At 34.7% G+C, this 27,035-nt stretch overlaps 3 protein-coding genes across 3 annotated transcripts; 1 reads left to right on the top strand and 2 right to left on the bottom strand.

Annotated features, from left to right (window-relative positions):
- Positions 1–531: 531 nt before the first annotated feature.
- LOC120207992 (uroporphyrinogen decarboxylase-like) lies at positions 532–4,134 on the bottom strand. Its single transcript, XM_039207374.1, is given in 7 exon segments — positions 532–1,049; positions 1,232–1,357; positions 1,805–1,993; positions 2,209–2,319; positions 2,881–3,002; positions 4,015–4,104; positions 4,107–4,134. Coding segments are annotated over 7 exon segments (1,167 nt in total). The 5' UTR covers positions 4,120–4,134; the 3' UTR covers positions 532–533.
- Positions 4,135–12,044: 7,910 nt separating this feature from the next.
- LOC120207991 (5-amino-6-(5-phospho-D-ribitylamino)uracil phosphatase, chloroplastic-like) lies at positions 12,045–17,211 on the bottom strand. Its single transcript, XM_039207373.1, has 11 exons — positions 17,094–17,211; positions 16,887–17,007; positions 16,514–16,582; positions 16,308–16,412; positions 15,882–15,936; positions 15,403–15,476; positions 14,849–14,932; positions 14,623–14,763; positions 14,176–14,241; positions 13,242–13,351; positions 12,045–12,356 (listed from the first exon to the last, which is right to left on the bottom strand). The coding sequence occupies exons 2-11, from the start codon at positions 16,968–16,970 to the stop codon at positions 12,191–12,193; spliced, it is 954 nt and encodes a 317-aa protein (XP_039063304.1). The 5' UTR covers positions 16,971–17,007; positions 17,094–17,211; the 3' UTR covers positions 12,045–12,190.
- A 6,010-nt stretch (positions 17,212–23,221) lies between these two features.
- On the top strand, positions 23,222–23,887 carry LOC120207937 (LOB domain-containing protein 15-like). The gene is made up of 2 exons (XM_039207323.1): positions 23,222–23,359; positions 23,474–23,887. Exons 1-2 carry the CDS (start codon positions 23,222–23,224, stop codon positions 23,882–23,884), a joined length of 549 nt encoding a protein of 182 aa, XP_039063254.1. The 3' UTR covers positions 23,885–23,887.
- Positions 23,888–27,035: the final 3,148 nt, after the last annotated feature.

The following is a 27,035-nucleotide window of genomic DNA, read 5'->3' as shown; positions in this document are numbered from 1 at the left end:
GCATTTTTTTTTCTTAAAAAGGCTCATTTCAGCATATTCCTCTAAGAACTTTGGATTAATCATTTTAAGACGTAAAGAAGTTCAAAGCTGTTATGATGATCATCAGATTTTGTTTGTTTTTAGCACTCTGCAATGGGATGGGATCAAAGATTGTGATTCCCTGCAGCATATTTATATCTTATTATCATGTCCTTTTTATGAAAGCTTAACATGAAGGGAACATTATCTATACTGCAAGTTTATGCTACTTCCGACTCTCGTTTTTCTTGAGATATATTTGTCTGACACGTTTAATATATATACGTATATGATCCTCCAAAGACCCTCTAGATATATGAAAAACTTGAAAATTTAAACAAGTCCGTTTCAGATATAAACTTGCACTCTCACTAGAGCATAAATACAAGTTAGGAACTGAAGCTGTCGACAATTTCGGGGAGCCATATAAATACGAATGGAACAATCAAGTTCTGGAAAAAAGTAACCTGAAGATGCATAAACTTAGTAGGAAATTAGTCAATCAAGTATTGATTTTAGTACCTGATTGCTTTAGCAACCTCAAAGAAATGGGCAACATTTTCTTCGGGTGTACCTACTTTAATCCCATGACCGAGATTCAATATATGTTTCCCTTTACCAGCTTTTCTCACGGTATCATGTATCCGATTGGTGATGAAATCCTTTGAACCAAAAAGTACTCCAGGATCAACGTTTCCCTGTACGGCAATATCATGACCAAGTCGCCTTCTACCTTCAGCCATGTCAACAGTCCAATCCAAGCTAACTACGTCAACACCTGTTAAAGCTAGCCTTTCTAGCAAGCCCCCAGATCCACTTGCATAAAGGATTAGAGGAAGATCCGGATGGGTTTGTTTTACAGCATCTACTATTTGCTTCAAATATGGCAGACTGAACTCCTCAAAATCCACCGGACTTAGCTCCGTTGCCCAAGAGTCAAATATTTGAACAGCTTGAGCTCCATTGTCAGCTTGATACAGTATGTACTTTGTCATGGAGGTTGCAAATTTCTGAAGCAAGGAATGAAGTACCTATAGGCGGAAAAAGATGTCACTTTTACCCGAGGTAATAAAATTGTTTGCTGGCAATTAAAATTTGAAGTAGCAGACAGAAAACTCTTATGTGACTATTTAACACAATACAAAGGAGGAAAAAAGAGGACAAACTTCACACTAGTTGGTCTGAGATGCTAGAGAAAGAGAACTAAAACTACCTTGGGTTGAGAGAAGGCCAATCTTTTTATTTTAGTGAAGTTCTTTGATGAACCACCTTCGACCACATATGATGCTAGAGTGAACGGAGCGCCAACAAAACCCAAAACTGCAGCTTTATTATCGACCTGGAAAAAGAGGAAAAGGCGTAGGCAAGAGAATTATCAATGTTAAGTAAGCAAGAGAATTATCAATGTTTCCCAAGCTCTAAAGAATCATACATGGTCCTTGTATAAAATGGTATTACAAAGCGATAGCAAAATCCAGATAACAACATACTTCAGACCATAGGAGGGTGATGCAACGGATTGCGAAACGGTTAGGCATTAAATATTTTGTACTCAATTAGTTATCATTGAACTAAAATAATAATGCACACAAGCCTAATGGGTAACCCTTCTGTTTGGTAACATTAAGGTTAGCCAACTTCTCCAATTAATTAAAATTGGTTTTTAATTCTATTATGTGGAAAATGCAATGTGACATCATTTTTTCCCTATAGTAAACAGCCCTGAATAAAGAGAAACATAAGAAATTCAATTTTAAATGATAGTACAAGAAATGTCAATATAAACCTCTTTCTGCAAGATTGTCAATGCTTCGCCAACATATGGAACTGACTCCTCGGGACTGAATTCTCTCACTTGATCAACATCAGCAGCAGTGGCTATAGGGTCAAAGATTATCGGACCTTTACCTTTGACAATGTCGAAAGGTATGTTCATCCCAGAGAGAGGAGTGAGAATATCAGAGAATAAAATGACCTATCATAATACACAATGATTCAATACGATAATAATTTGCGTATGCAAAGAGCAACAGGAATACGTGAAGTGGGGGGGGGGGGTTCGGTGGTTGGCTTTCTTGTCATACCCAAAATATGGAAGAATGGGGGCTTAACCAAGAATAATAAAATGACAATACGGAATATTCATTCAAGAAAAATAATAAAAAAGGATTACAAAATAAATTTTCTTACTCCATCTGGCTGGAACACATTCCATGGCTGCAGTGAAATCTCAACAACAAGATCAACATTTTCTGATCTTTCACGAAAGGAAGGATATTTTTCACAGATTATTTGATAGCTCTACAATATGAAACATTCAAAGTAAGACATAAGTGAAAAGGAAATGGGAAATAAAAAAAATATAAATGGCATGTTCACTTCTTTGAGATGCAAAATGGAGATACAAGCATTGAATTTACAAGAAATATGGAAGTGTAAAGGAAAAAATATAAATATCAAAAGTGATATAAAAGGTGGCATCAAAGCATAAGATTTGCAGAAGAGGAAAATAATGCAACACAAACAATTGGGCAGAAATATTGGAAAATACTACTTTTCATTTCTGGAGAGGTCTCTCAGGCAAGTTTGAGCCTCCTTAAAACAACACCGTGGCTAGGAATTAGGCTATACTTTGTCCACTATAGAACCCTCATTTTGAAATATCATATAGCCTACTTTGATCATTCTATTACATTATCAAAGGATATAACAGGTAAAGCAGTTTTTCCTTTTTTTTAAAAAAAAAAGAGGGGCTGATAGCAAAAACATGAAGCAGACATTACAATTGAGGTTTGCAATCTCCAAAGCAAATGCAGGACATAAAAAAGTTTCTTTTGAAACCAAATTGATTTAAAAACCTGCCTTCATGTACCTCCCTGCTTGCCTCATAAGCCAAACTGGTGGTCTTTCAACATCTTGCCCTCGAACAGCATTGAGTAACAAGGGTTCTGAAGCAGTAGTAGCCTTCTGTTCTACAACAGTCCCTAAATAAGAATTTTACAAAAAAAAACTTATAAATCAGCAATTTTCAGTAAAACATTGATATAGTTCAAAAATGCAGTCATCCTGACCAAAGAGAATAGTTGATGGATAAAAATAGAATGGAATATCGGTGTGAATGATTTTGTTAAGCGAAATATGCTACGCTCACACAGAAGGGGATCAAATGTACGGAACCACTATGTCACACTGAAATAGGCAGATTACATGTAATTTCAAGCAGACAAATATTATTTGCACTCTCTCAATTAATTACCAAAATCGAATATGCCACGATAACACAATCAGATCCTGATCAAGCATTAGTTAAAAACATGCTACTCAAGTTTTGTCGTATTACCAATAAAAATTAAGAACAACGACAGACATGAATAAAGAACGTAGAAGATCATAATTTCCAGTATTTTCTTTCGACTTTTCCCAAGAAGAATACAAAGAGAAAAGAAGAGTCTCAATGCCTTTCAATGCAATGGTTGTTCTCATTTGCAAGCAGACCATTTTCCTGTCATAGTGTAATGGTCTCATCATATAATAGCTAATGATGGTTTCAATTTTCAACACATTCCTAGTTCTAACCTTCAGCATTTTTAACTATAGGTAGCCATTCTCAATACTTGACCTGAAACTTATAGGTTATAACTAATCACAATTCTCCATCCCTGTCTAACAATGACAGTATAACTCTCACATCTGAGATTAGGTCATTGATAATTTTGAAGCAACTTTTCCACAAAGAAACCTAGAAAAATGAGCTTCATTCACTTAAAACATAGTTCCATCCCAATTAGTCCCATGAATCCACAACTAAAACACATTAAATAACGCAATCCAGCTTAGACAGAGATTATCATGCTTAAGCTCCTAATTTTCTAATCTTCCAACATTTTGATTTGGTCTTGGCAACAAAAAAACAGGAAACCCCACATCAAACGACAAAGTAACAAATAAAATCTTAAAACTGAACAATAAAGTTGAAATTAAATAGAAAAGAAGTACCACCGAGAGAACATTGGATGAGTCTGCGCTTGTGATTTGACAAAGATGAATTTTTTGAAGGGACAAAGAGAGAAGTAGTAAAAGAAGAAATGAGGAGCAAGACATAGTTTTTGGGATCCAATTAGAATAGCTCGAAAAAGTTTCAATCTTTGAGATCGATTCTGAAGCTGGATTTCAAATCTCTATTCAGAGCAGATATTATTGCAGTCGTGTCATTGATGGTTTTTGGAGTTAGATAGGAAAAGAGATAAGGAAATGGTAAAATGTAATCTTTTAAAGAATTGTCTCGTCTCTATTTGCCACCTCAGGTTTACTGTTGGAGAATGCCAAACCCATCGGTGACAGTATTCAAAATCGGAAGTAATTTGTATTAAAATAACGTAATTTTGATCAAAATAGAAAAAAAACATTTTTTATTCTTTCCTCCTTTCTTCTTCGTTTCCTGCTTTCCATTTCTCTCCTCAGTAAACTCAAATTCTGACTACAACACGTCCCTATGGGATAATTACCGATCACTGTGGTCGAAGACTAATAATGATCAAGTACTAACTTCATTTCAATATCAATATTTCTTCACTGTTGTTGTTGTAGCCGAAAACAAACCTATGAATCAGGAATACGCCAATTTTCTCCTTTCCTTCAATCAATTTTATTATAGAGATAACAATTTTGTAATATAAAAATATTTTTTTTTCATACAAACTATTCAAAGCTTCAACAACTGATAGTGAAAGTAGGGCAATGGTGATGCGTTTACAATGATCTTAGTCATCATATTATTTCTAAGCTTTAGTTTTAATAATCTCGAATGTGTTGAAAAGAAAAACGTGAAATTATAATTGAAAAATCAAAAGAAATAAAAGAAAATTTAGTAACTATAATTTTTGAGTAAGGGTTCGAGATTTGTATGAATTTGAGGTTAGGAATGAGGGTGTAAATAATAATAATATTAATAAATATTAGTTGATTACAAAATTAATAAAAATATCATATTATGATAGAGTTAAGGAGAAATAGTTGAGTGAAAAAAAAAACCAACCCACAAAATTAGTGATTAAATTTAAAAAAATTAAAAGTATAAAATTAAAGTAATTTACAAAAAAAAAAAAGGAAAATCAATCCCAAATTTCTCAAAACAACTTCCGAGATCCGTCTCTTGGCCTTTTTCAGACAACCTGCGAAGTTCAAGCCTTTTGTTCAGACAATTTTCAAACCAAAATCAAAACCTTTCCATGAGATTTATCCTGTGAAAATGAAACGTAAGAAATGGTCAGAGCTTGAGGAATAAACCCTTTTATCCAATTACTCCGATCTTCTGAATTCAGGAACTTTATCCAAACTCAAAACTAGAGAGAAAAAGTTCAAGCCCATAGCTGACTATGTTAACTCGGTTCATCATGTACAAGATCCTGCCACTTTTCCTTTCAAGTGGTCTTGGCGTGATATATCTATTAAGGTTCAAAACATGAGGCACCAGTATTTGGGGGTGAAGCAGAAGATTAGGATTTCGAATGATGAGTTCAATTGGAAAGATGGTGAGAAGTGAGAACCACTGGGAAAACTTTTAGAAGTATAAAGAGGTTTTTGGTGATGTAGAACTCGAAGTTAAAGGGAAGAAGGGAAGTGAAAGCAATGGTAATGGGAGTGATTTGTTTGAGGATTGTTGTGACTTGGGGTTTGCAATTGATAGTGAGGATTTTGAGGAAGAAGAGGAAGATGATGGTGTCCATGGCGGTGGAGATGGGGATGATGGTGCTGAGGAGAAGGTCGGCCCTGAGGGTGATTTTGGAGGGGAGAGGGAATTTGCAGACATCGGTGTTTCTCGAGTTCAAAAATCGAGAAAAAATGTAGGAGGAAGTAAGGGTTTCGGATTGCTTGGAACACAAGTATTGGAATTGAGAGATGGGGTGGTAAGGAGGGAAGAGAAAAGGAAGGAAAGTGATTTTGGAGGGGAGAGGGAATTCGCAGACATCGGTGTTTCTCGAGTTCAAAAATCGAGAAAAAATGTAGGAGGAAGTAAGGGTTTCGGATTGCTTGGAACACAAGTATTGGAATTGAGAGATGGGGTGGTAAGGAGGGAAGAGAAAAGGAAGGAAAGAGATTTTGTAAGAGAGAAAGGTGAGAGGGAGAGGGAGCAAAAGAGGAGGGAATTGGAATTTGGGATAGAAAAGCTATGGAGTGAGAGAGAGGAGAGGATGGAGGATTGGGAAATGGAGTTGGAGGAAAGGGAGCTGTTTTGGGCTAGGAAGGAAGGTGAAAGGAGATTGAGGTTAGAGAAGGAATTGGACGAGGAGAGGAGGAGGAGGAGAATAGAGGAGAAGCTCGAAGAGGAAGCGATGGAGTGGAAGGAGCGGTTGCTGGGGTTGCAGATTGAACATGAGAAAGCAATTATGCAAATGCATATAGAAGCATGCCAGAATCAAATGCAGATTCTCGGTGTCATGGGTAGGCTCTTTTGTCAGTTTTATGGTTCAGCAAATGATGGTTTAGCAGCTGGTTTAGGGGGGTTGCCTCCTCAAGTTTTACAGAATTTGCAGCATCCTGGAGGATTAGGTGACAATGGGAAACCTGATTCCAGTTCTCCTTCTGAGTTCATCTAGAATACGATTTAATCACATTTCAAGCATAGTAATGTTGTTAAGTCCTAATAAAGTGTAAAGTTAATTGAGTTCTGTTAGCATAGTGAATGTTTGTGTGATAGCTGGATTGAATGAGATGTTACTGTCAAATTCAGTTACCTTGATTTTTTTATGGTGCAAACTCATGCAATTTTTTGTACGAGGATGATGTTAACTTAGTTCAATGTTCCTTTGGAATCTGGTATTCATTTACTCATGATGTTTCACTTGGTACACTTCTTGACATTTTAAATTTGAGGTTCCTAATTAGTTGCTTTTACTTCTTGAAGTGGATGATGCATAATGTGCTTAGCAATTTGATCCATTAATGTTGTTTTACAATGAAGAGAAATCACACCATACTTTACTGAAACAAATTGTTTTTATGTTTTTCTCTGCTTAATGGTAAGGCAAAAGATGAACCCCTATTTGATGCATGATATGGATATGGACATGGAAATGATGTGACTCTCGAATCCTCGAAACACATGGAAACACTTAGAAGAAGTTTAACATACCTGCTTAGGACACATATCGATAACCCTCACACAGTCACACTCAAGTTCAAGTAATATAGATATTATTTGTCCAAAGGGCTGGAGTTTACTTTTAGAGCTATATGTTCAATGTTAGAGGAGATATTGTTGAGGCGCAAATAGAATAAAGCTTAGCGTATAAGTTTCTTTGGAACTGAATAGGTTTAACTAGACAAGAAAGAAATGGGAGCTATATTGTTCAATGTCCTCATCTTTGCTTTATGCCTTGATCCTTGATTCTTATTTGTTGTGAGGACTCTTGCTTGAATATGATATTTGCATGTTTCATAATAGTAGCTTAATGTGAAATGTGCCTGACATTGCTGTAATTCTTTCGTGCTTGGACTGTTAAAAGTTATCTGATGCATAGTCATGGAAACTAAGTAGAGAATGTGCTGTTTCATTCCATTTGCAGTTGCGGACAACGGTTAAAAGTCGAAAGAACTTGGATATCTATGAGTTTGTGCTTCTGTTACTGGTTTGAGTTACTTACGAAGCAATGAGAGAATTTGTCTCGGTTTAATAATTCTATACGAGGCATTTGCACCTTTATGTGTCCTGAAGTGATAGGTCTGGTAGTATAGAATCCTATATGCTTCTTCTTGCATCTTTCATTCAAATGCAAAAGAAGAAAAACTTTTATAGAACTTTTTTCAAGAGTGATATCAAAACAAAACCCTATGACTCTAAGGGTGTCGGATTAAAAATTTTCTTTTGGAACTTGTGATATTTGGGAAACTGGATTACTTAAGATCATGAGAAGGAATTTCTGTGAATCAAAGAAAATATATCTTTTTCCCCCTTTTTCATGTAAAGCCAGGGCGTGCTTTCTACTTCTCTCTAGATTTTTAGGCGTTTTTTTATAGCTCTTTCTTTGTTCTCTCTTTTTTGTCTTATGATGGCAAGTAAGGTGATTAGTTCTGCTGGGAAAAATTGTTTTACGGTGATCATTTTCAACATTCCAGAGCTTCTTCATCATAAAGGTCTTTGGTTGTTATTCGATAAATATGGAGAGGTGGTCGATTCTTTCATCCCCAACAAAAGAAGCAAGGGAGGAAGTAGGTTTGGCTTTGTTCGTTTCACCAGTTTGGAGGACGCAAGGAAGGCTATCAACTGTGTTGACAGATCTAGGATTCGTGGTAATGAAGTTAGAGTTTTCTTGGCAAGATTTCAACCTCGGGCAGCTTTTTGGAGAAAGAAGTTTTCTGGTTTAAAACCAGCCGTGAGCAAGAGTAAAAGGGAGGATGTTGGGCATTCAGAGGCTCCCATTGTGGGTTCTGTTGACGAGGACAAGCTTTTAACTTGCAGAGGCAGCTTGGTAGGGTGGTGCATAATTTTTTTTTTAAAATGAAAGAGTTTGCTGCTATTATGCACAAGGAAGGCATATTAGGCCCGAAAATTATGAGGTTAAGCGGGCTAGCAGTTCTAATCATTTTTGAAGATGAAGAGAGTAGGGATTTCACGCTGAATAATCAGATGGGGGCATTGAATAAATGTTTTGGCAGAGTAGAAGTGTGGTCGGAAAATCTTCAATGCAGCAGCCGCCGGGCGTGGCTATCTTGCAAAGGGATCCCACCGTTTATGTGGAATCATTCCACCTTCAGAAGCATTGCTGACAAATGGAGAGAACTTATCTCCATTGAGGAAGGATCTGTGAATCCAGGCTCTTTTGACAGAGCTTTGTTTCAAATTATTACAAACTGCCAAACACGTGTGGAAGAATCCGTTGTTTTGAAAGCTGGGGATTTGTTTTTTACAGTTTTTATTTATGAGTTTGAGCCTTGTTTTAGTCCTGATTCGGTCTGGGCAGACTCGTTCTTGATGGATGAGGCAGTTGCCTCCCCGTTATCTTTGGTGGGGGAGCTCGTCGGTGTCTCGCCAGTTATTCCTCCCGTGGTGGAGGTATGTCTTGAGGGAGCTGGTAGATACGTGGACTCTTCGGTTGAGAAGTTTTCTGAGCGATGTTCTGTGGACGAAGAAAGTCTATTATGTTGTATGGGGGAAAGATTTAGTGGTTGCACCATGTCGGGTGGGGAAGTAGTGGAGAGGAACATAGGGGAGGATTATATTATGGGTTTAAGGAATAATGTTGCTGGTATGGGGAAGATTCCTTCGGATTTCGAGGATGTGGTGGAGCACGAGATTGTGTTGGAACATGCGGTGAGAGAGTCAGTTTTTGAAAGCAGTGAAAGTTGCAAGTCTGCACGTGATATAGAGGGAATAATGGAGTTTTTTTATTCGTCCAACTTGGATGGTCGGTTAAAGGAAAAGGTGATGAGGAACGTGATTAACATTATCAAAAAGCGTGCTATTAGTAGTTCCAATGGTGTGGAGGCCCAACAGGATAGGGATGCCCAACATGATGGGGTTGTGGTTGACAGGTTGGATGATAGAGCTAAATCGAGGTTTGTAGGTAAGGATTTGGAATAGAGTCTTAGGGTGTGTTTGGTTCACGGAATGTAAGATTACCAGTGGAAATAAAAGATTACCAGGGAATAGGATTACTGTGAATGTTGTATTTTGTGTTTGGTTGGTTTAGCAGGAATGTAAGATTACCGTGTTTGGTTAAAGGAATAAAAGATTATTGGAATGTATATTTGACCAAATTGTCCTTATTATATATTTGTATAATATTACAAATTGTAAAATATTTATATATTTTCTTTAAAAAATTAAATTCATAATATTTATATAAATTTTTTTACAAAATTAAAAATATAAAAAAGGTTTAATGAAAGGGTAAATTTTTTTTTAATCTCTGAACTTCATATAAAATTTTAATTATAGAATTTTTTTTGTAAATCTAAAATAATTTAAGGATAAATTTTTAATTTAACCTTCGTAGAATTTTTATTATTCAATAATAGAAGAATGATATTTTTGAAATAAAAATAAAAATTTAAGGACGTTTTAGTCCAAAACGTTGGTAATGTTACAATACCTAAGGGAAGGGAGGTAATGATATTCCCGGTAATATACCCCAAAAAATCTACTATTGGTAATAAAACATTACCGGGAATGAGATTCCCGGCCAACCAAACATGGGAATGTGGGATTCTCATCCCATGGGAATCCCACAATCCTTGAACCAAACACCCCCTTAGAGTAATGGAGGGGAAATTAACTCTTTCCAATCCTTTGAAGAGACAGAATCGGGTACCCAAATAAAGGCTTGATTCTGCCGAACCAAGATACAGAAGAAGGTTCAATGTGAGTAGAGGTGCACAAAAAATCCGAATATATGATTTTGCCTAAAAAATATCCGAAATCGGATTTTGGAAAAACCGGTTTTTTTTAAACCGGATCGGATATTTAAAAACCGGATAGTATAACCGGTTTGGGAAAAAATTGAACGACCGATTTTTTTACCGGATTAAAAACCGGTATTTTTCAAACCGGATAAAAAACCGGTTTTTTATCCGGATAAAAAACCGGTTTTTTCAAACCGGATAAAAAACTGTTTTTTATCCGAAAAAAAATCCGGTTTTTTAAAAAAACTGGATTTTTATCCGAAAAAATCTGGTTTTTTTTTTTTAAAAACCGGTTTTTTTGCAAACCGAAACCGGTTACACTATCCGGCCCTCCAAACCGGTTAGAATCCGATCCAATTTTTTTAAAATCCGGTTTTTGGGTTGGGGGAAAAAACCAGATCGGTTTTTATCCGATCCGGATTGGATTGAAATCCGGCTTCTGTGCATCTCTAAATGTGAGGGAGATTTGTCTGTTCTTGGAGCCCGATTAGGATTCCGTTTTCCAGCTTTGGAGCAAGAGTTTACAGCTTGGTTTTCTGCCCTCTTCGTGTGGAAGCTCCTGGATGTTGTGTTTTATTTTGGCTTCTTTGGTTTGAGTCAGCTGTACTTTTTGGTCTTTTTTTAGGAGTTTTGTTTTCTGGTGCCCTTCGAGCCAAGAGTTAGGCTTTTTAGTCGGGTCAGTCCTTTAGAGGCTGTTGTGGTTGATCTGTTGGATTAGGTTGAGTTACTGTTGCTGCTGGGGGTGTTTTCGGTTGTTTTATGGTGTTTTGTTTTATGTAGGGGGTCGATCTCTAGATGTATATTGGTTTTCTTATGTTTAATGAAATCCTAAGGCACTCTTTTTCTCCTTCCGCTGATTAAGGGGCTTCTTTATAAGTCCCTCCAATCAGGAAGGAGGTTTTTAATGAAGCCTTCAATTCCTATAAAAAAAAATATGCTTCTTCTTGCGTTTTCCTTGTTCATTTCTTAATTCTCTGTTTGTCCATGCCTGTAGTTTCTATATTAAAAGCTTGAGAATAGAAAACAGAGATAACTTGGCTAAAACTACTGCAAGCTACAAATTTTAGAACCATACAAGTACTGCCCGCTGATCTGTATGCTTTTTTTTTATAGGAATTGAAGGCCTCATTAAAAACCTCTTTCTTGATTAGAGGGACTTATAGAGAAGCTCCTTAATCAGCGGAAAGAGAAAAAGAGTGTCTTAGGATTTCATTAAACATAAAAAATCAATATACATCCAGAGATCAACCCCCTACATAAAACAAAACACCATAAAACAACCGCAAACACCCCCACAGCAACAACAATAGCTCAACCTAATCCAACATATCAACCACAACAGCCTCTAAAGGACTGACCCGACTGAAAGCCCAACTCTTGGCTCGAAGGGCACTAGAAAACAAAATTCCTAAAATAAAGACCAAAAAGTACAGCTGACTCAAACCAAAGAAGCCAAAATAAAAACACAACATCCAGGAGCTTCCACACGAAGAGGGCAGAAAACCAAGCTGATCTGTATGCTTTAAAAGTTATTATTTATTGTGAAGTTGCAATACCTGAACCCGCGGTTCAATCAGATGAATGATACATTAGCAGAATTTAAAATAAAATGCAGACCTATGTTACTCAAAACTCAGAATCTCATATACATGTATGTGTCCAACACGATATACTAGAGAGTAGAGAGTTAACATAGATGGTAGAACTCTCCTAACTGCACGGTAACTTAATTACAGGGACAAATTTGCAATGCGAGGAAGGAGAAAATGAATCAGATAGTATCAACTGTAAGCTTCCTTCTTGGAGGAGTTTTCTCTATGATCTGCTTTTGCCGGTCCATGAAAGTAGAACCCTTATTAGCAAATAATCTTCGAAGATTAATCACCGAAAGCTCATTAAAGCTACCAACTGCAAGATCAGCCTGCACCAGCTCATACCTGCATGTTCATTTTTCATGTCAGTCAATTTCTGAATGCATACTTTGTAGGGTTCCAACTAAAACAGCAAACATGATTACGAAGTGCGCAATTATGAGATAACTCGTTTCTTCATATCTGATCATGGTTTGAACACAAAGCATAATAAATCAATAAAATGCCTAAAATTGGTCATGCAACAGTTTGCTTATGACAATTAGCAAGACCTTAATTGTTACTTGACTAATATCTTCTGCCTTGACATGAAACATGACAGTACACATGACCTATGAACTTGGGCTCGTGCGACTGTGTGAGTATTGGAAGGCTAAGTGTCCAACATGGGTATGTTCTACTATTTTCAACTTTTTTCCTGTATTTGAAGGGTTAAATCCCCATACTTCAAGAAAAATGAAAACCCAGAGCAGCATAGCATGTGGCATCTCTAGTAAAAGGACAATAAGAGTACAACCCACCCAAATGGCTTCTTTGCTAATCTAATTCCATTTCTAGCAATGTATAGAAGTAAGAACATAATCAAGATATTATTAAATGCTTCTTTTTTCTTTCTTTTAAACATGCAACTTTCATATGTTTTTTTATATGCATGAATAGTTTATATTTTATATATTGATTTCAAAACCACTCTTAAAAGGCCATAAACCCAGACTAAGTGTAATATACCAAGGATTACATCCTTTTTTTTTTCTTCCTATATGCAACTATGGCAGAAGTGGTATATCATATAACTTCTTATTACAGGGGAGCTGGATGCACTAATCACATTTCATAAACGTAGGTTTCTTTCAAATGTTGCAATTAAAGTGTCCAAGTATGAATGATAACATGTTTCTAAGTCTTTTTTTTTGGAAAGAAACATGTTTCTAAGTTGAATGAAACACATACGCAGGGTGAGAGCCAATCAATGCCACAGCCATCATAGTACAGTTATGAGCTGCAGTAATGCCGCGAGGATCATCCTCGAATACTACACACTTCAATGGTTTCCGATCCAGCTGCAAGGCATTAGTAGAAATATATAAAAAAACGGGAGAACAAATTACCATAGAAAAGAAGCTTCTAATACAGACTTCAGTAGCTTTTTTCTCTATGGGCATCTATTTTGGTCAAACATTTTAGATTTATAAGTTAACAAATCAACCACCATTTTCAATATGATTAAAAGGAAACTAAATCCATTCAAGTGCAGATACTTCATATATTTTTTTACAGGAGAATTAACATAGAAGCTAAGGAAATTATCTTAACCAAGTTGGCATTTATAGTTCTCATTTCCCTCTTCTTCTTTTTCTTTTTTACTACTGCAATTGTCACTGTTACAAAGAATATAGCATTTCTGCTATAAGAGCAGGATTAGAAGAAAGCAAATGCTTAAATTTGATCGACATATTGGAAAGCAATCAAGCCTATAATCGGAAATAATCCCAAGCTTGAGCTTCATTAAGTGCTCTCAGCCATGTCAGTGGTTGCTGGTATTGTTCAAGAGAGCAGACACGACACTCAGCTGCCATAAATTGGCTTGAAGGTTAGCATAATAAAGAACGAAGGCAACTCCTTCACATACTCATGCGACAGAAATATTCTCTTTATTACTTAAAGAAAAATGAGAACAATGAAAATCATCAAATATTTGAATGAACATCTTAAGAAATAAAAGAAATTTCACCCAAAATAAATATATCTTAATACAATCTATATAAGCTACTCACAGGATATGATAAATCCAAAAGTAGATCCCAAACCATATGGATAATAAGAGGAAAAAGATACAATGTGATAGCCAAGACACATTGAGTCTGCAATCTTAAATGGAACATACCTTCATAGCTGCCGAAAGAAATCTATGAGATATAGACTCCATTCCATCTTCCTCAGAAATTATTGCCTGTGAACAATTAAAGAAATTTTATTAGTTTGAAACCTTATTTGCACTGACCATTTCATGATTGAATGGTCCTGACTCATGAGACCATATCGGAAATGTAACGAAAAAGAGTAGATCGTTCATATTGAACACTACAGAGGAAAGATTAGAAACGATTTTCGACATGAAAAGTAAAAAGTTAGCCTCTCTAGATAGCAGAATAAAGAGTGAAGTTTGATTTGACAAATAAAGTTGCATAGACATTATCAGCCTGTCAAGTTCATAATGACATATTAAACAGCACATCCACAGCCCACAGGGCTTCAGAGGGGAAAATAAAACTGCAACAATATTGGTTGCCGCCATACAGAAGATACATAAATTTTTAGAAAGATAGTGAACCTGAAAATACTTCTTGAGGCCAATTCGTTCTAAAACATCAACCATGTTCCTTCGGTCAAGACTTGAAACCACAGCACAAGGGATATTGGCGGTAGATACAGCATCAAGCCATTCTGCTAGACCTTCCATTGGTTTTCTTAGCTGATTGATTATGAAAGCGGAAATATTGTTCATAAACTTGAAAGATAAATTTAAAACCCATGACATCAACGGAACAAGCACTCACCTTTGCAAGATTATCGTAATAAATCTGTGAGAGCCTTGATTTCAATCTATCAACTTCACTTTCTACGGTTTCCCAGCACAAAATCTAAAAAATTTGGGAAACTCATAAGAGACAAAAACAAAATAAATAGCATAATCTCAGATTGACATGAAAAGAACAAATGAATACATGAGAGATTAATCAAGAAAGCTGAACTTTAGGGGGCTCAAGATAACCTCGTCTAATACACATTTCTTTTTTTCATTTATTTGTTAAAACAGAGATTTAATTTTACAACAACAAAAAAAAAAGATACTATCTGATGATGACAGTTATTAAGAACCGATAAAATGATGACAATAATTGTTGCAACTTTCTGGCTTTTCACAAAACATAAGCAGCAACAAGGTAGTACAGGATCGCTCCTATTAACCTGGCGTTCAGCCCCCAGCCCCCTCTTCTTTCTTCATCCAAGTCATTCCAAATATTAAAAGAACATCACACACTAAATCATTGCTTAAATAGCAACGCCTCAGAAAAAAATAAAATGATTAGAACACCAAAAACACACGAACCTCATGCAATACATGGTCAGCACTCGCATGAAGCATCAACTTTTGAGCATTAGCCTCTGGAGGAATCTCCTTTCCTGCACAAAAACAACAAAGAAAAAATGGGATTTATATGGAAGCAATGTTTCTATATCAATGGTTGGTTTCAAGCTTAATTATCAAAAGGAATCTAAATCCATTTCAAGCTAGGATTTCAAACCCGATAAGATATTCCTCCATCTAATACATGAAAGGAAAATTCAAGCTCGTTCCAGATTGCAGATGATGCCAGTGTTGATAAATCTAAAACCCTTTTTAACTATTAGAAAGGCATTTAACATATTTCGAATCCAATTTATTTAACAAATATGCTGCTAATAAAGATTCTCCCATCATCTGCATAAGGTTATGAAGAAAAAGAATGCATGATAAAATACGCAACCTATCCAACAATCCTCTGTTCCTAGAATTGATTCTGAAGCCTCATAAGCACATATACATACCCTCTTCTGAGGCAAGTTGTTTCCAAGCATTTAACTTGAGTGCTCGAGTATTTGTCTGCGTGCCAAAATTGAAATCAGTATAAAGCAAACTGTGCCTGTTAACATTCAATTTAACTTTTGAAGGTACTCTCATCTAACACCACATGGCAAAGAAGAGGTTTCAAGCATAAAGACAAGTTGATTGATAGAAAACAGAAGACAATATCAGGTTCTCTATTTCTCAAATATTCAAGTAGTTAAACAAGAAACCTGGGACCATAATGAAGCCGTGCATATTGGGCAAAAAAATAAAGCTGAAAATGTATTCGATACTATATAACAAACTTAATTTATTTTATTTAATTTTCTCATCGATAGGTGTGTAATTTGTATAAAATATAAATCTATCATCACATGACTCGTTTTATGTTAAAACGTAAGACTTACCATCACATTATCCCAAGAGAAAATGAGACCATATGCTTCATCTGGTTTCATGGCATAGCGAATACGCTTTAGAAAACCTTCTTGTAATCTATCATTCAAGTAATCCTATTTGAACCAAAAGAAATCCATAAGACAATAACATGTTCAGACTTATCGAGAACCTGATAAACCAATCCAGTAAATCAAGAGTAACTTAAATTCCTTACCACATCAACCATTAAAGGCCCGTCCAGCCTGAAAGTCTCAAAACCTTGGCCATACTCGGCTCCAATCGCCTATAAAGGGCATAAAAAATGAAGAAAATCATCAAACTTTATCAACGCATAAAAAATACCGTACTATCCCCAAAACTCCTCCCTCTAAATTCATTGCATTTACCGAAACTATTTTATTTCACAATGAGTTAAACAAACAACAAATGCGTCGCAAACCCAGATATTCATGAAAAAAAAACTACCTTATTTTGCATGAGAAAAGTCGCAAAAACAAAGCAATCAAAATTGCTAATTTTCAACACAAAAACATGTAGAAGAATTTCCATGAAAAAAGCATACCAGAAAATACCAGAGAAAAGGGTACCTCTTGCATGAAAAGCTTGCCGGGTTTAACGGGGGAGCCATTACAAGAGTCACTTTCATCAAAACCAGATGAATTTGAAACCATTAACCGATGTTGAACAAAAGCTCAGCCGCTTTGATTTCTGTTGAAAAAGAAAAAGCAATTAGTATCAACATTAACAATTCAATAAAACCAATTGAAAGGGGCAGAAGGGGAAGGAAAACAAACCGATAATATCAGCTTCGAAGGAGAGAGCGAATGAGAAAAACAAAAAGACCTCAGTTGCAGTAAAGAAGAAGAGGTTCTCAAATTAGTATCCATTTTCTAGGCTACACAAGAGACGAAGAAACTGTAGTGCAACTAATAAAGCTTTTATTTTTGTCTTTTTCTTTATTTAATTATTTCAGTCGAAATGCACGTGTAAGGTTCCCCTGAATGTCACGTGACTATCACGGTTGTGAAGCTTTGCTCGGTCCACAGAAATAGTAAGAATAAGATAGAAAGGCAAATCGAATAATCGATCAGATATTTATCCATTGGATTGGGATTTCTATAATTCATTATTTTTTTTATGAATGATAAATTACTTTTTTAATTTATTATTTTATTTTATATTCTTCTTCTCTATAGGCCCTTAAATTTTAATAATTACCTTCTTGATGATATTTTTCTTTAAAATTTAAATAACGATAATTTTATAGGGATAATATATATTTTATAATCACAACATATAAATTAAAAAATCAACTAATAGTTTAAAAATAAAGGAATAAAATTAAAAATCTTGACTTAAGAATAATTAATCAATCACTATTTTGTTGTAAGGTTAAATTAGTGAAAAAGGGACGTAGATAAAAAAATAGGGTTGTGAGGATGTAGACGAAATATTTAAGGCTCTAAAAGTATTTGAACAATGCTTGTAGAAATAGTTAGCAGCTGAAACTGACTTTGGCAAAGTTGTCAACGACTTTGTTTCAATTTTTTGTACTTTTAGGATCAAGTTATATAAAAATAAAAGTAAAGGACTTAAAATATGAATTTTTCATAAATCAATATTAAGAGAATTATGGGTGCCTCCTTAAGTTTACCAATTCATTTTATTATAGTCATTTTTATAAAGCAGCAGCCGACGACTTTGTTTATTATTATTATTATTATTATTTTGCATTTTTAGGATCAAAATGTAAAAAAAGTAAAAATGAATTACTGAAATAAAAATGTTTATAAATCAGTATTAAGAGAGATTCGGGCGTCTACTTCAAATTTGTCATTTTATTTTAGGGTTAAATACCCCATTCATACATGAACTATACATAATTCTCGATTTCATACATAAAGTTTAAAAATTCTCAATTGCATTTATTGAATTTTTTGCCGTCAACGATTTCACCCTTTTCCGTCACGGAAGATGATGTGTCTCACTGGACCATTAACAAAATGACACGTGGTGAATTAAAAACGATTTTTTTAATGATTTAAAAAAACCTTACCTCCTTTTATTTTCCACGTGGATTAAACGTTCACTTATTCCCCTATTTTGCAGAGTGTTACCTTCAAAAAAATCAACGTCTTTCATTTGGGACTTTCCCCCGATTTGGAATCAATCAAGGTTTCATTTGAGTATTTTTGGGTGTCAAACGGTCTCTTTTTCCCCGATTTTGCAATGGGTTTATGAAATTTTAGGTACAAGTGTTCTTTTTGATTTCGTTTGAGTTTTATTTTGGGTATCTTCATGATTTTTGTTTATATTAAATGAGTCTCGGGTTCTTTTCATGTATTTGGGTTTTGGAGTTTTTTTTTCATACCATTTGAGTATTTGCTTAGGTTCCTTTTTTATTTGATTTCAACATTGAAGTGTTTTGTACAAAATATGGTTATATATACATATACTTCCATGGTTGGATACCAAACAGAGTCTAACAAAAAGAATGTAAAGGGATAAAATTTTATTAGGGTTATTTTCATGTATTTAGGTTACTTCACGATTTTATTTAAGTACTAAATGATTTTCATGAATTTTGTTTTCATTCAATTATTTTAAAGGATGTCATCATATTGCTCAAACTAAAAAAGAAGACACTGTCGAGAATTCTTTTGCGATTGTGGGAAGAAAGTTGTAATTCGTATTTCCAGAAAAGAATTAAGCAAAGGTCAATGATTATTTGGTTGTCTAGAAGGTTCCATATTAATTATTCTTCATGTATTAATGAAAATGTGAATTTAGGGTAATTCTTTGGTTATTTTTTTTACTGAATGTATGAAATGTGATGCAGGACGATAGATGTAGCTTTTTTCGTTGGGTTGATGAAGATGTTAGAGACAAAAACGACAAGGACATTCTTCTTAAAGTTATGACAGAAAACAACATGTTGTTAAAGGAGAATCAAGAGTTGAAGGTTGCTCAAGTATTGATGAAATGTAAAAGAGATTGTTGTGCAAATGATGGTTCTAAATTGTTGGAGGTGGAGAAGAAGTAAAGGAAGGCTAAGTGTGAAACTTGTATGTACAAGCTTGTGATATTGTGTATTTTGGCTTTTGGTGTACTATATTCCATGAGTAATTGATGGATTAGAATTGCTTAACTTAAAAAGTGTCCAAGGTACAAGGTTATTTTTTGGTTGATGTTGTAGTGTACAAGGTTGTGTACAAAGTTGATGTAATGAAGAAGTTTATGAAATGTTATTTACATTATCAAAGATGTTTATGAAATATTCATTCATGATTGAACAAAAAATATAAATGTGAGCAAATTTGGATTCAAGATTTAAAAATAGCCACATAAGTATGACAAGTTGATTAACAAAATACTTAGAGTTATGAGTTGCCCAAATAATGATATCTTCAAGTTCACTAACAACTTGTATTTACTTTCTCCTTTAACAGAGTTTAACAAAAAAATACAAAGGGACAAGTATCTACTTACATGGTTGTTTCCTCTTTGACCTTGTAGGTTTTGTATGTGCCTGTTGTGCTAGTGCCTGTTGAGGTTGGTATTTAGTATTACACTTCCTCTTTGGTATTATAGGTTGTTCCTCATATGTTTTGTTTTTACCCTTATCATTTCGGTTAGTAGTTGATGGCGGAATAGACTACTTGATTGTGGAAGGCATATGAGTAAGTGAAGAGATGTCATTTTCGCCCTAAAATTGAAATGAAGAGAACAAGTAATAAAAGTTCAGTACATATTTAATAGAGAATAACTAACAGTATGTTAAAAACATGTAACTTACATCTGGTAATGGTGGATGTTCTATTGCTACTGCTTGTTGAGGTTATTGTTCAGTAGGACATTTCCATGAGTTGTGTCCTTGTTTGAAACATAGTTGACACCTTTGTCTTACTCCTCTTTTAGATAATCTTGTCCCACAACTACTTTCAAATATTTCTTGTCTTTTTTTTGTCTCTCAGGCATCTTCTTCTCAATGGACTTAGAGGACTCTGATTTTCTCCTATACCAGAACTTATCACCAGATAATAGATGGAGGACACAACCATAAAGATGCTCATTAACTTCTTTCTTGTACAAATGAAACACATAACCCTCAATCAATTTATTTCTAAACAAAATGACACATATAACATGAGGCCGGGGTATACCAGTTAAATCTCATGCCCTACAAGAACATTTTCTTGCATTAATGTCAACAACACAAGTATCTTCCCCAAACAATACTTCATACCCATTAGAACTATTCCAAGTAACATGACAGTAAGAGCTCAACTCCTTATTGGCTTTGAATTTTTCTCATGATTTTAGGCCCAAACATTGATTTCCAAGACATAGTTTCCTTCTTATTTTCCACAATCTTATTTATTACATAGTGCCTAATGTACTCAAGCATGGATATTATGGACACGAACCTTGATTGGAGAATAACAATATTAAAGGCTTAACATTGTAATGCCCTAAAACCCGAGTTAGTAGTTTGGTTCAACCCGAGATCCATTTTAGACCCAAAAGATTTATTAAAATGGCTTGGACCAAGTTTAATGGGAATTGGGCTGAGTTGGGCCCAAAAGATTTAGGAAAGGTGATGATTTTCTTGTGGGCTTAAAAGTGTAGGGACCTAAAGAGTAGTTTACCCATTTTTAATTAAAGTTGAAATCTTTCCCCTCCATTTTATATCAGATTCACGTAAACCAAACCCAAAACTATCTTACCAAATACTCTTCTCCTTCTTCTAGCATTTTTTATTTTCCTTCCTTTCAAAAGCTAAGTTTCAAGCAATCCAATCTTAGTTAACTTGAGCCAAGGTAATATTATGAATAACCATTCTTCAAGCTTTAATTTAAGCCATATTTTGCAAGTTTTCCTCTATGGCTTCCAAAATGGGTTTTGGGAGGTTTAATAAATCCAAGGATTCTAGGTCGTTTTTGTTAGATTTAGGTTATTGGAAGTATTCTTATCATTATTTTCATTACATAATTAATTTATAAACTTCTTTTTATTATCTTTGATTAGTGAAAGAAGTGGGTGAAGCCTCCAAGACAAAGGGGAAGGAAAAAGCTTTTATTGAGTAAGTTGAAGCTTTGCTTTTAACCTAGAAATCAAGGTATCCACACTTACAACTTCTCTATACTCTTAGTGGGCCATGTTAATATATTGAATAGCATGAAGGTAAGAAATAAACTTATTGAGTATATCAATGGTAGATTTTATGTTTTGGAATTGTAAGCATGATATAAACCTTATTTATGTAGTTTTTATGACATAAGACTTTAAGCATGTTTGGGGACCTCACAAGGATCTTTAGGAGTGAGATATAACATTTTTGTACTTGTTTTTAAGTCTTTTGTAGGTCAAGTATAGATACTATAGGGCTAGTATTGATACTTGTTCTTCATTTCTAAGTAGAAACGTGTTTTCTGGGCATAAGTATCGATATTCTTTCAAGAGTATCGATACTTTGGGTAGTAGTTTCGAAATTCCCAGAAAGTATCGAAACTGGGCATTACAGATTGTTTAAAAATATCGATGCTTATATAAAGTATCGAAACTTTTACATGAGTATCGATACTCTTGGGCTAGTATCGATATTTTCAGTATGTTTTGGGCAAAAAGGATCATTTTTAAGGGAATTTGACCTGAGGTACCTTAATACTTCAGTAAATTATCAAATAAGACTACAAGTGAGAATATTTACGATGTTTAATTCATACATAGAAACCAAATAATTAGGGTGACATAAAACTAGCCATGGTTGATGCTCGGGAAACAATTTGGAAGTCCGAGTTCCTCTAGTTTAAGTTGTCGAAAGTATAGATATAGTCTGAATATCCATAGGTAGGGCGCAAGACTCTTAAAACATACTAGCTAGGGATCAAGGTCTGACACTCGTAAGGGGTGGGCTAGTTGAGAGTGTGGTGTCCAATGCAGTGATTCCGGGGGGCACATCCTCGGTAGACTAGAGGGGTACGTGAACTCCAAGATGCAGAAATCCCTCAGCCACACCATGATGTATACCATAGTGTAGAGAGTGAGTATCGCAAAGATACTCAATAATGTTGTATTGATGATGCGTTGTATTGTTTTCAGTTATTAAAACATGTTTTAAATGTACCCATGTTAGTATATTTTGGTTGTTAGTGTGGCATTGGGCTAGTTAGCTCAACGTTTGGAATTGGTTACCTTACGCAGATGTGGTGAAGACTAGTAGAGGAGTTGTTTGACTAGAAGAAATCCAGACCAGGTAGCAGAGCAGAGTATGTCTCGAATTTCTTAGAGGGCATGTATATTTGAAGTCTCTATTTTGTAAATTCGAGTCGTAAATTGTTCTAAAAGCATGGTCTGTATATTTTTATTTTTTTATATATGGGAGCTCGCGAACTATAATTTATTTTGTATGAATTTTATTATCTATTTTATTAAAAGATTTCGTCAATGAAAGTTATTTTATTTGAGCATGTTAGAGAAATTTGTTGGTTAGCCACTCCGGTGGTCCCGTGTACCACTATCGTCGGTCGACTGTGTGTTGTATTGGTGTAGGGTGTTACAAGCATAATTATTATCAACTATATCACAATGAGAAGTTGTGTTAAAAAATATCCTAAACCAGTGTACCGAGTCTTTTAATAACAGATCATCTAAAGTTTTACCTTGCAACTCACCCAATCTATATGCATGATGATATAAATCCCCTTCATTGGTGCTCTTACAACAAGTCCAAAACAGCTTCTGTAACTCACTTCCTTTGTGGGTTTTTTTTCAAGAAGCATAAAAGTGTCTTGCACAAAAACGATGCTCCACATTTGGTAAATGTTAAACTGATTTCTTCAATTAAACCCAATATTCAATAAAACAAAATTCTAATTATAAGTTAGTTTAAAAAAAATGTTAATGATTTATAATGGCTTAAATGCCCCACTGCCCCCTGAACTATACCACTTGTACCAAGTTGCCTCTTAAAGTATTTTTTGAGATGTTTTACCCCTTGAATTTTAAATCGTTACCTCATTTAGTCTTCGGAGCCAGCAACGTCTCAAAGATGCTAATGGTATAACCATGATTCAAACCCTAAAGCAATTATTATCCTTTTAGAATTTTGTTTAGTCTTTTTGGCTAATTTGTACGTTCTCATGGTGGATTATCACGGCTGTGTGTGGTTCAGGAAGTGCCGGAGAGCCAACGCTCCGACACAGCTGCGAACAATCTTGTTTACGAGGCGCATGTGAGAGTAAGAGATCCGGTTTATGGCTGCATGGGTGATATTTCAGCTCTGCAACAACAAGTTCAATCTTTACAAGCTGAACTAAACGCAGTAAGGGATGAGATAATAAAATACAAGTGTAGGGAAACTAACCTTATACCACCACCTTCCTCCCATGTACCCATGCTCTCACCTGGGGATGTTTCAGTGGCTGCACCACCACCGAGCACCACTCAGCCGCCGCCTCTTCCTCCGCCACCTCCTCCTTTTCCTACTGCTACCGCCGTTACTACTTGTTCCATATACACTCAACCCACCGCTGCTGTAAACTATAGCACCATTTCAAAAGATAATGTTTCCTACTTTGGGTAAAAATATCATTGCCTTTCGTTCTGTTTAGTCACTCGGCTTGCTCCCCAATTGATAAACTCCGCATATGCCTTTTACCTATAACTGTTGGTTGATTTGTTTTTTTCTCCTACATTTGTTTTATTATCTTGATTTCCACTTCTCATTACTGTTTTCCTTAATGAATAATATGGACACTGCCACTTGGTATTAGAGCATGGACAATATATATTCTAATATCATGCTTTTCACTTTATAAGCTAATTTCCAAAGTTTAATATGATATTAGAGCTAGTTTCGAAATGCCTTTAACATGATATTAGAGTTAAGTTCTTTGCTTGTTTTTTTCGAGGTATGGTTTGAATTTCTTTTAACCGGTCCGATATCTAACCCTAGACAATGTAAACAAGGGGACATGGGCAATGAGAATTGAGAAATAATGCATAGTTTTTGTGATGGGGGAGATCCTAATTGAATTTTAGATTATGTATTGGGGAGGGTGAATAGGTTGCATGTGAAGGGCAGGCTGTTAGCACATGCTATTCTGTGCCATTGAAGGATCTAATACTACACGAAGTTGGGAGGGGGAGACAAAAGGAATATATAGTGCTTTCGATAATCCTCATGTAGGTTACAAACTTCTAAAGGGTTTTCTCTTTTAAGATTGTGGTCTTTGGATTGTTGAGAGCATACGAATCAAATCGTTTTCTCATGCATAACTCTTATAATATTTCTTAATTTTAGTTTTGGTTTACTTATATTTATCGTTTACATTCACATATAACGTTATTCATTAATTATATTAAAGGATATTCGTTTAAACATGTTGAAACCAATAATCTTAAATTATTGCAACAATAATAACATCAAATAAATATGTTTTAAAGTGAGAATCTAGGGCAATGCTTGCCCTAGTTGATTATTCACAGGTGATGAATGTGGTTCCATTATTGATTGGGTTGACACTTCTCAAACTTGTGTTTTTAATTATTAATTGTGCAAACTATAAGTGAATCTTGTCAGTAAGCAGGTACTTAGTGAAAATGTAAACAAATATAGTGCAATTAAGTCAATGATGGTGGCATTTTGGAACTTGTATTGCTCATTTAAGATAGGAAGCTATTGCTCATAAATATCATATTGTTGAGTCTCTAGAATGCCAAAAGATGTGATGAGATTTGGTCTCATGTCATCGTTGCTTGAAATCATGGCATCTCCTCTGTCTCTATATAATTCTTTCTTTGTTTTATTTTATTTTTTAAAAAAAATCCCACATTGATGAAAAAGAGAAAAGGGAAATTATGTGCCTTGCTTTCACAATCTGCCTGGGATTTTACGATATATGGGATGATTGCAACCTATTATATATAGACAACAAAATGGAGTAACTTATGTTATCATCACTACTGTGACCTTTAACTTAGGTAAAGATTAGTTTGTTGGATTTTCTCTTAATAATTTGGATGCATAAGATAATATCTTTTTAGAATCTTTATTACTCGAACCTGAAACTTTTAAGATTAACGACATTACTTTTACCACTTTAATCCTTCGATGAGTTCTAGTTTGTTGAAACTAATAAGTCGGAAACCATAAATATATAAAGATATATATATCTTGAAGGAAATAATAATTAAATTAATGCGTGTTGAATTTACAGGGGCTTGTATATATTAAGAATAGTAGATGGAATTCCCATAGAATCTCATATCACTTTTAAAGAATAATTTAATCTCTTTTCTAGGTTTTGTCTGGCTAGAATTAATGTTCATCCTACTAATAAAAATATGATGTAACTTATAAATAAATAATTTTAAAAAAAGATAAAAATAAAAATTTTATCATTAAAAAATAAATTTAAATTTGGTAAAGAATATGAGGCTAAATACTTAGTTAAAGCTCAAGGTGACAACACATAGCTTCTTAATCAATTGACCTATGTTTCTTTCTTTAAGTATACTTCCCTTCAAATTTCTAGTTTTCATAAAGAGATTGTGCATGGGATTCTGGTACTGTAACTAAAACTTATATTACAATTTAAAAATGGTGCAATTAAGGTGACGATAGAGGAATCTTTTCAACTTATAACAGGGGCAGCTGTTACATATTACTATTAGATGCTCTTAGGAAATGATGTCTTCAAGATTAATGTTTTAGAAACTCATAGTTATGAACCTGAATAAAATTAAAAGAAAAACCTTGGGTTAATGCATATTGACCGGTACTTCATTAATATTTACTGAATCAAGGTGTCAGATGTCAAATAGTAAAAATTGCAACAATGTCGGATGTTCTATATTATGTCAATTTGATTAATAGGGAGACATATCCTATGTTAGATTCCACAAGTTGAACTATTGGATTTAATATTGCTTATACCGACAATCTGCCAATTTTCTTTTGAGGATTAAAATTGTGATTTTTCAAGATAAAAGGGATGCTTTCATTAATTAAAGCAAGCAGTAAAAAAACATCAGAACTGGTGAGAGAAAACTAAATTCAAATCAGCACACTTATCATCCAATACTGAAACATTAAACAAAAGGCATAGGAAGCATTCGACGCTTTTACCTACATTTGTCAACTAGTTTAACCAGGGCATAATGCAGTAAATTTATTCACTCATTTAACCATTGGGTCAAAGAAGCTTGTTTAGGTTTACGCTGCAAGAGTGTATCATGTCAAGCCGGGCATAATGCAGCAAACTTCATTCATTAACTACAGTGTCAAAGAAGCTTATACTCTTCACCCGTTATTACTATGCTATATTCTAAAACAAGGTCGTTACAATTTACATTTGAATGCACAAATGGTAAACCTCAAACCAATTCAAACAAAGAAAGCACACCAAGTAGATAGGCTTTTGGAAAGACAATTCTTAGAGAGTACTCAGTCAGAAAGCAATAATATAAAGGAAACCAGACCATAGTCACAATATCTTATGTTATTACACATGCTAGCTAGACGTCGATAAACCTATTCAAGTCACGAGACACATTTGACAGGATTCAGCAATAGGGACACTATATTTGCTAACAGCTCTCAAACGTTGGTCAAAACAGATGCCCTCAGATTTTAAAACAATATAATGACACAATTGGAAAAGAAGAGATTCCGTAAAAATCAACATTCAGAATAAATTATTGCTCATTGCATACAAAGATAGTAATGGGTT

Source organism: Hibiscus syriacus, unplaced genomic scaffold (genome assembly GCF_006381635.1).
Source record: "Hibiscus syriacus cultivar Baekdansim isolate YM2019G1 unplaced genomic scaffold, ASM638163v2 tig00015498_pilon, whole genome shotgun sequence".
Taxonomy (NCBI): Eukaryota; Viridiplantae; Streptophyta; class Magnoliopsida; order Malvales; family Malvaceae; genus Hibiscus; species Hibiscus syriacus.
This window is presented reverse-complemented; position numbering and strand designations above follow the sequence as displayed.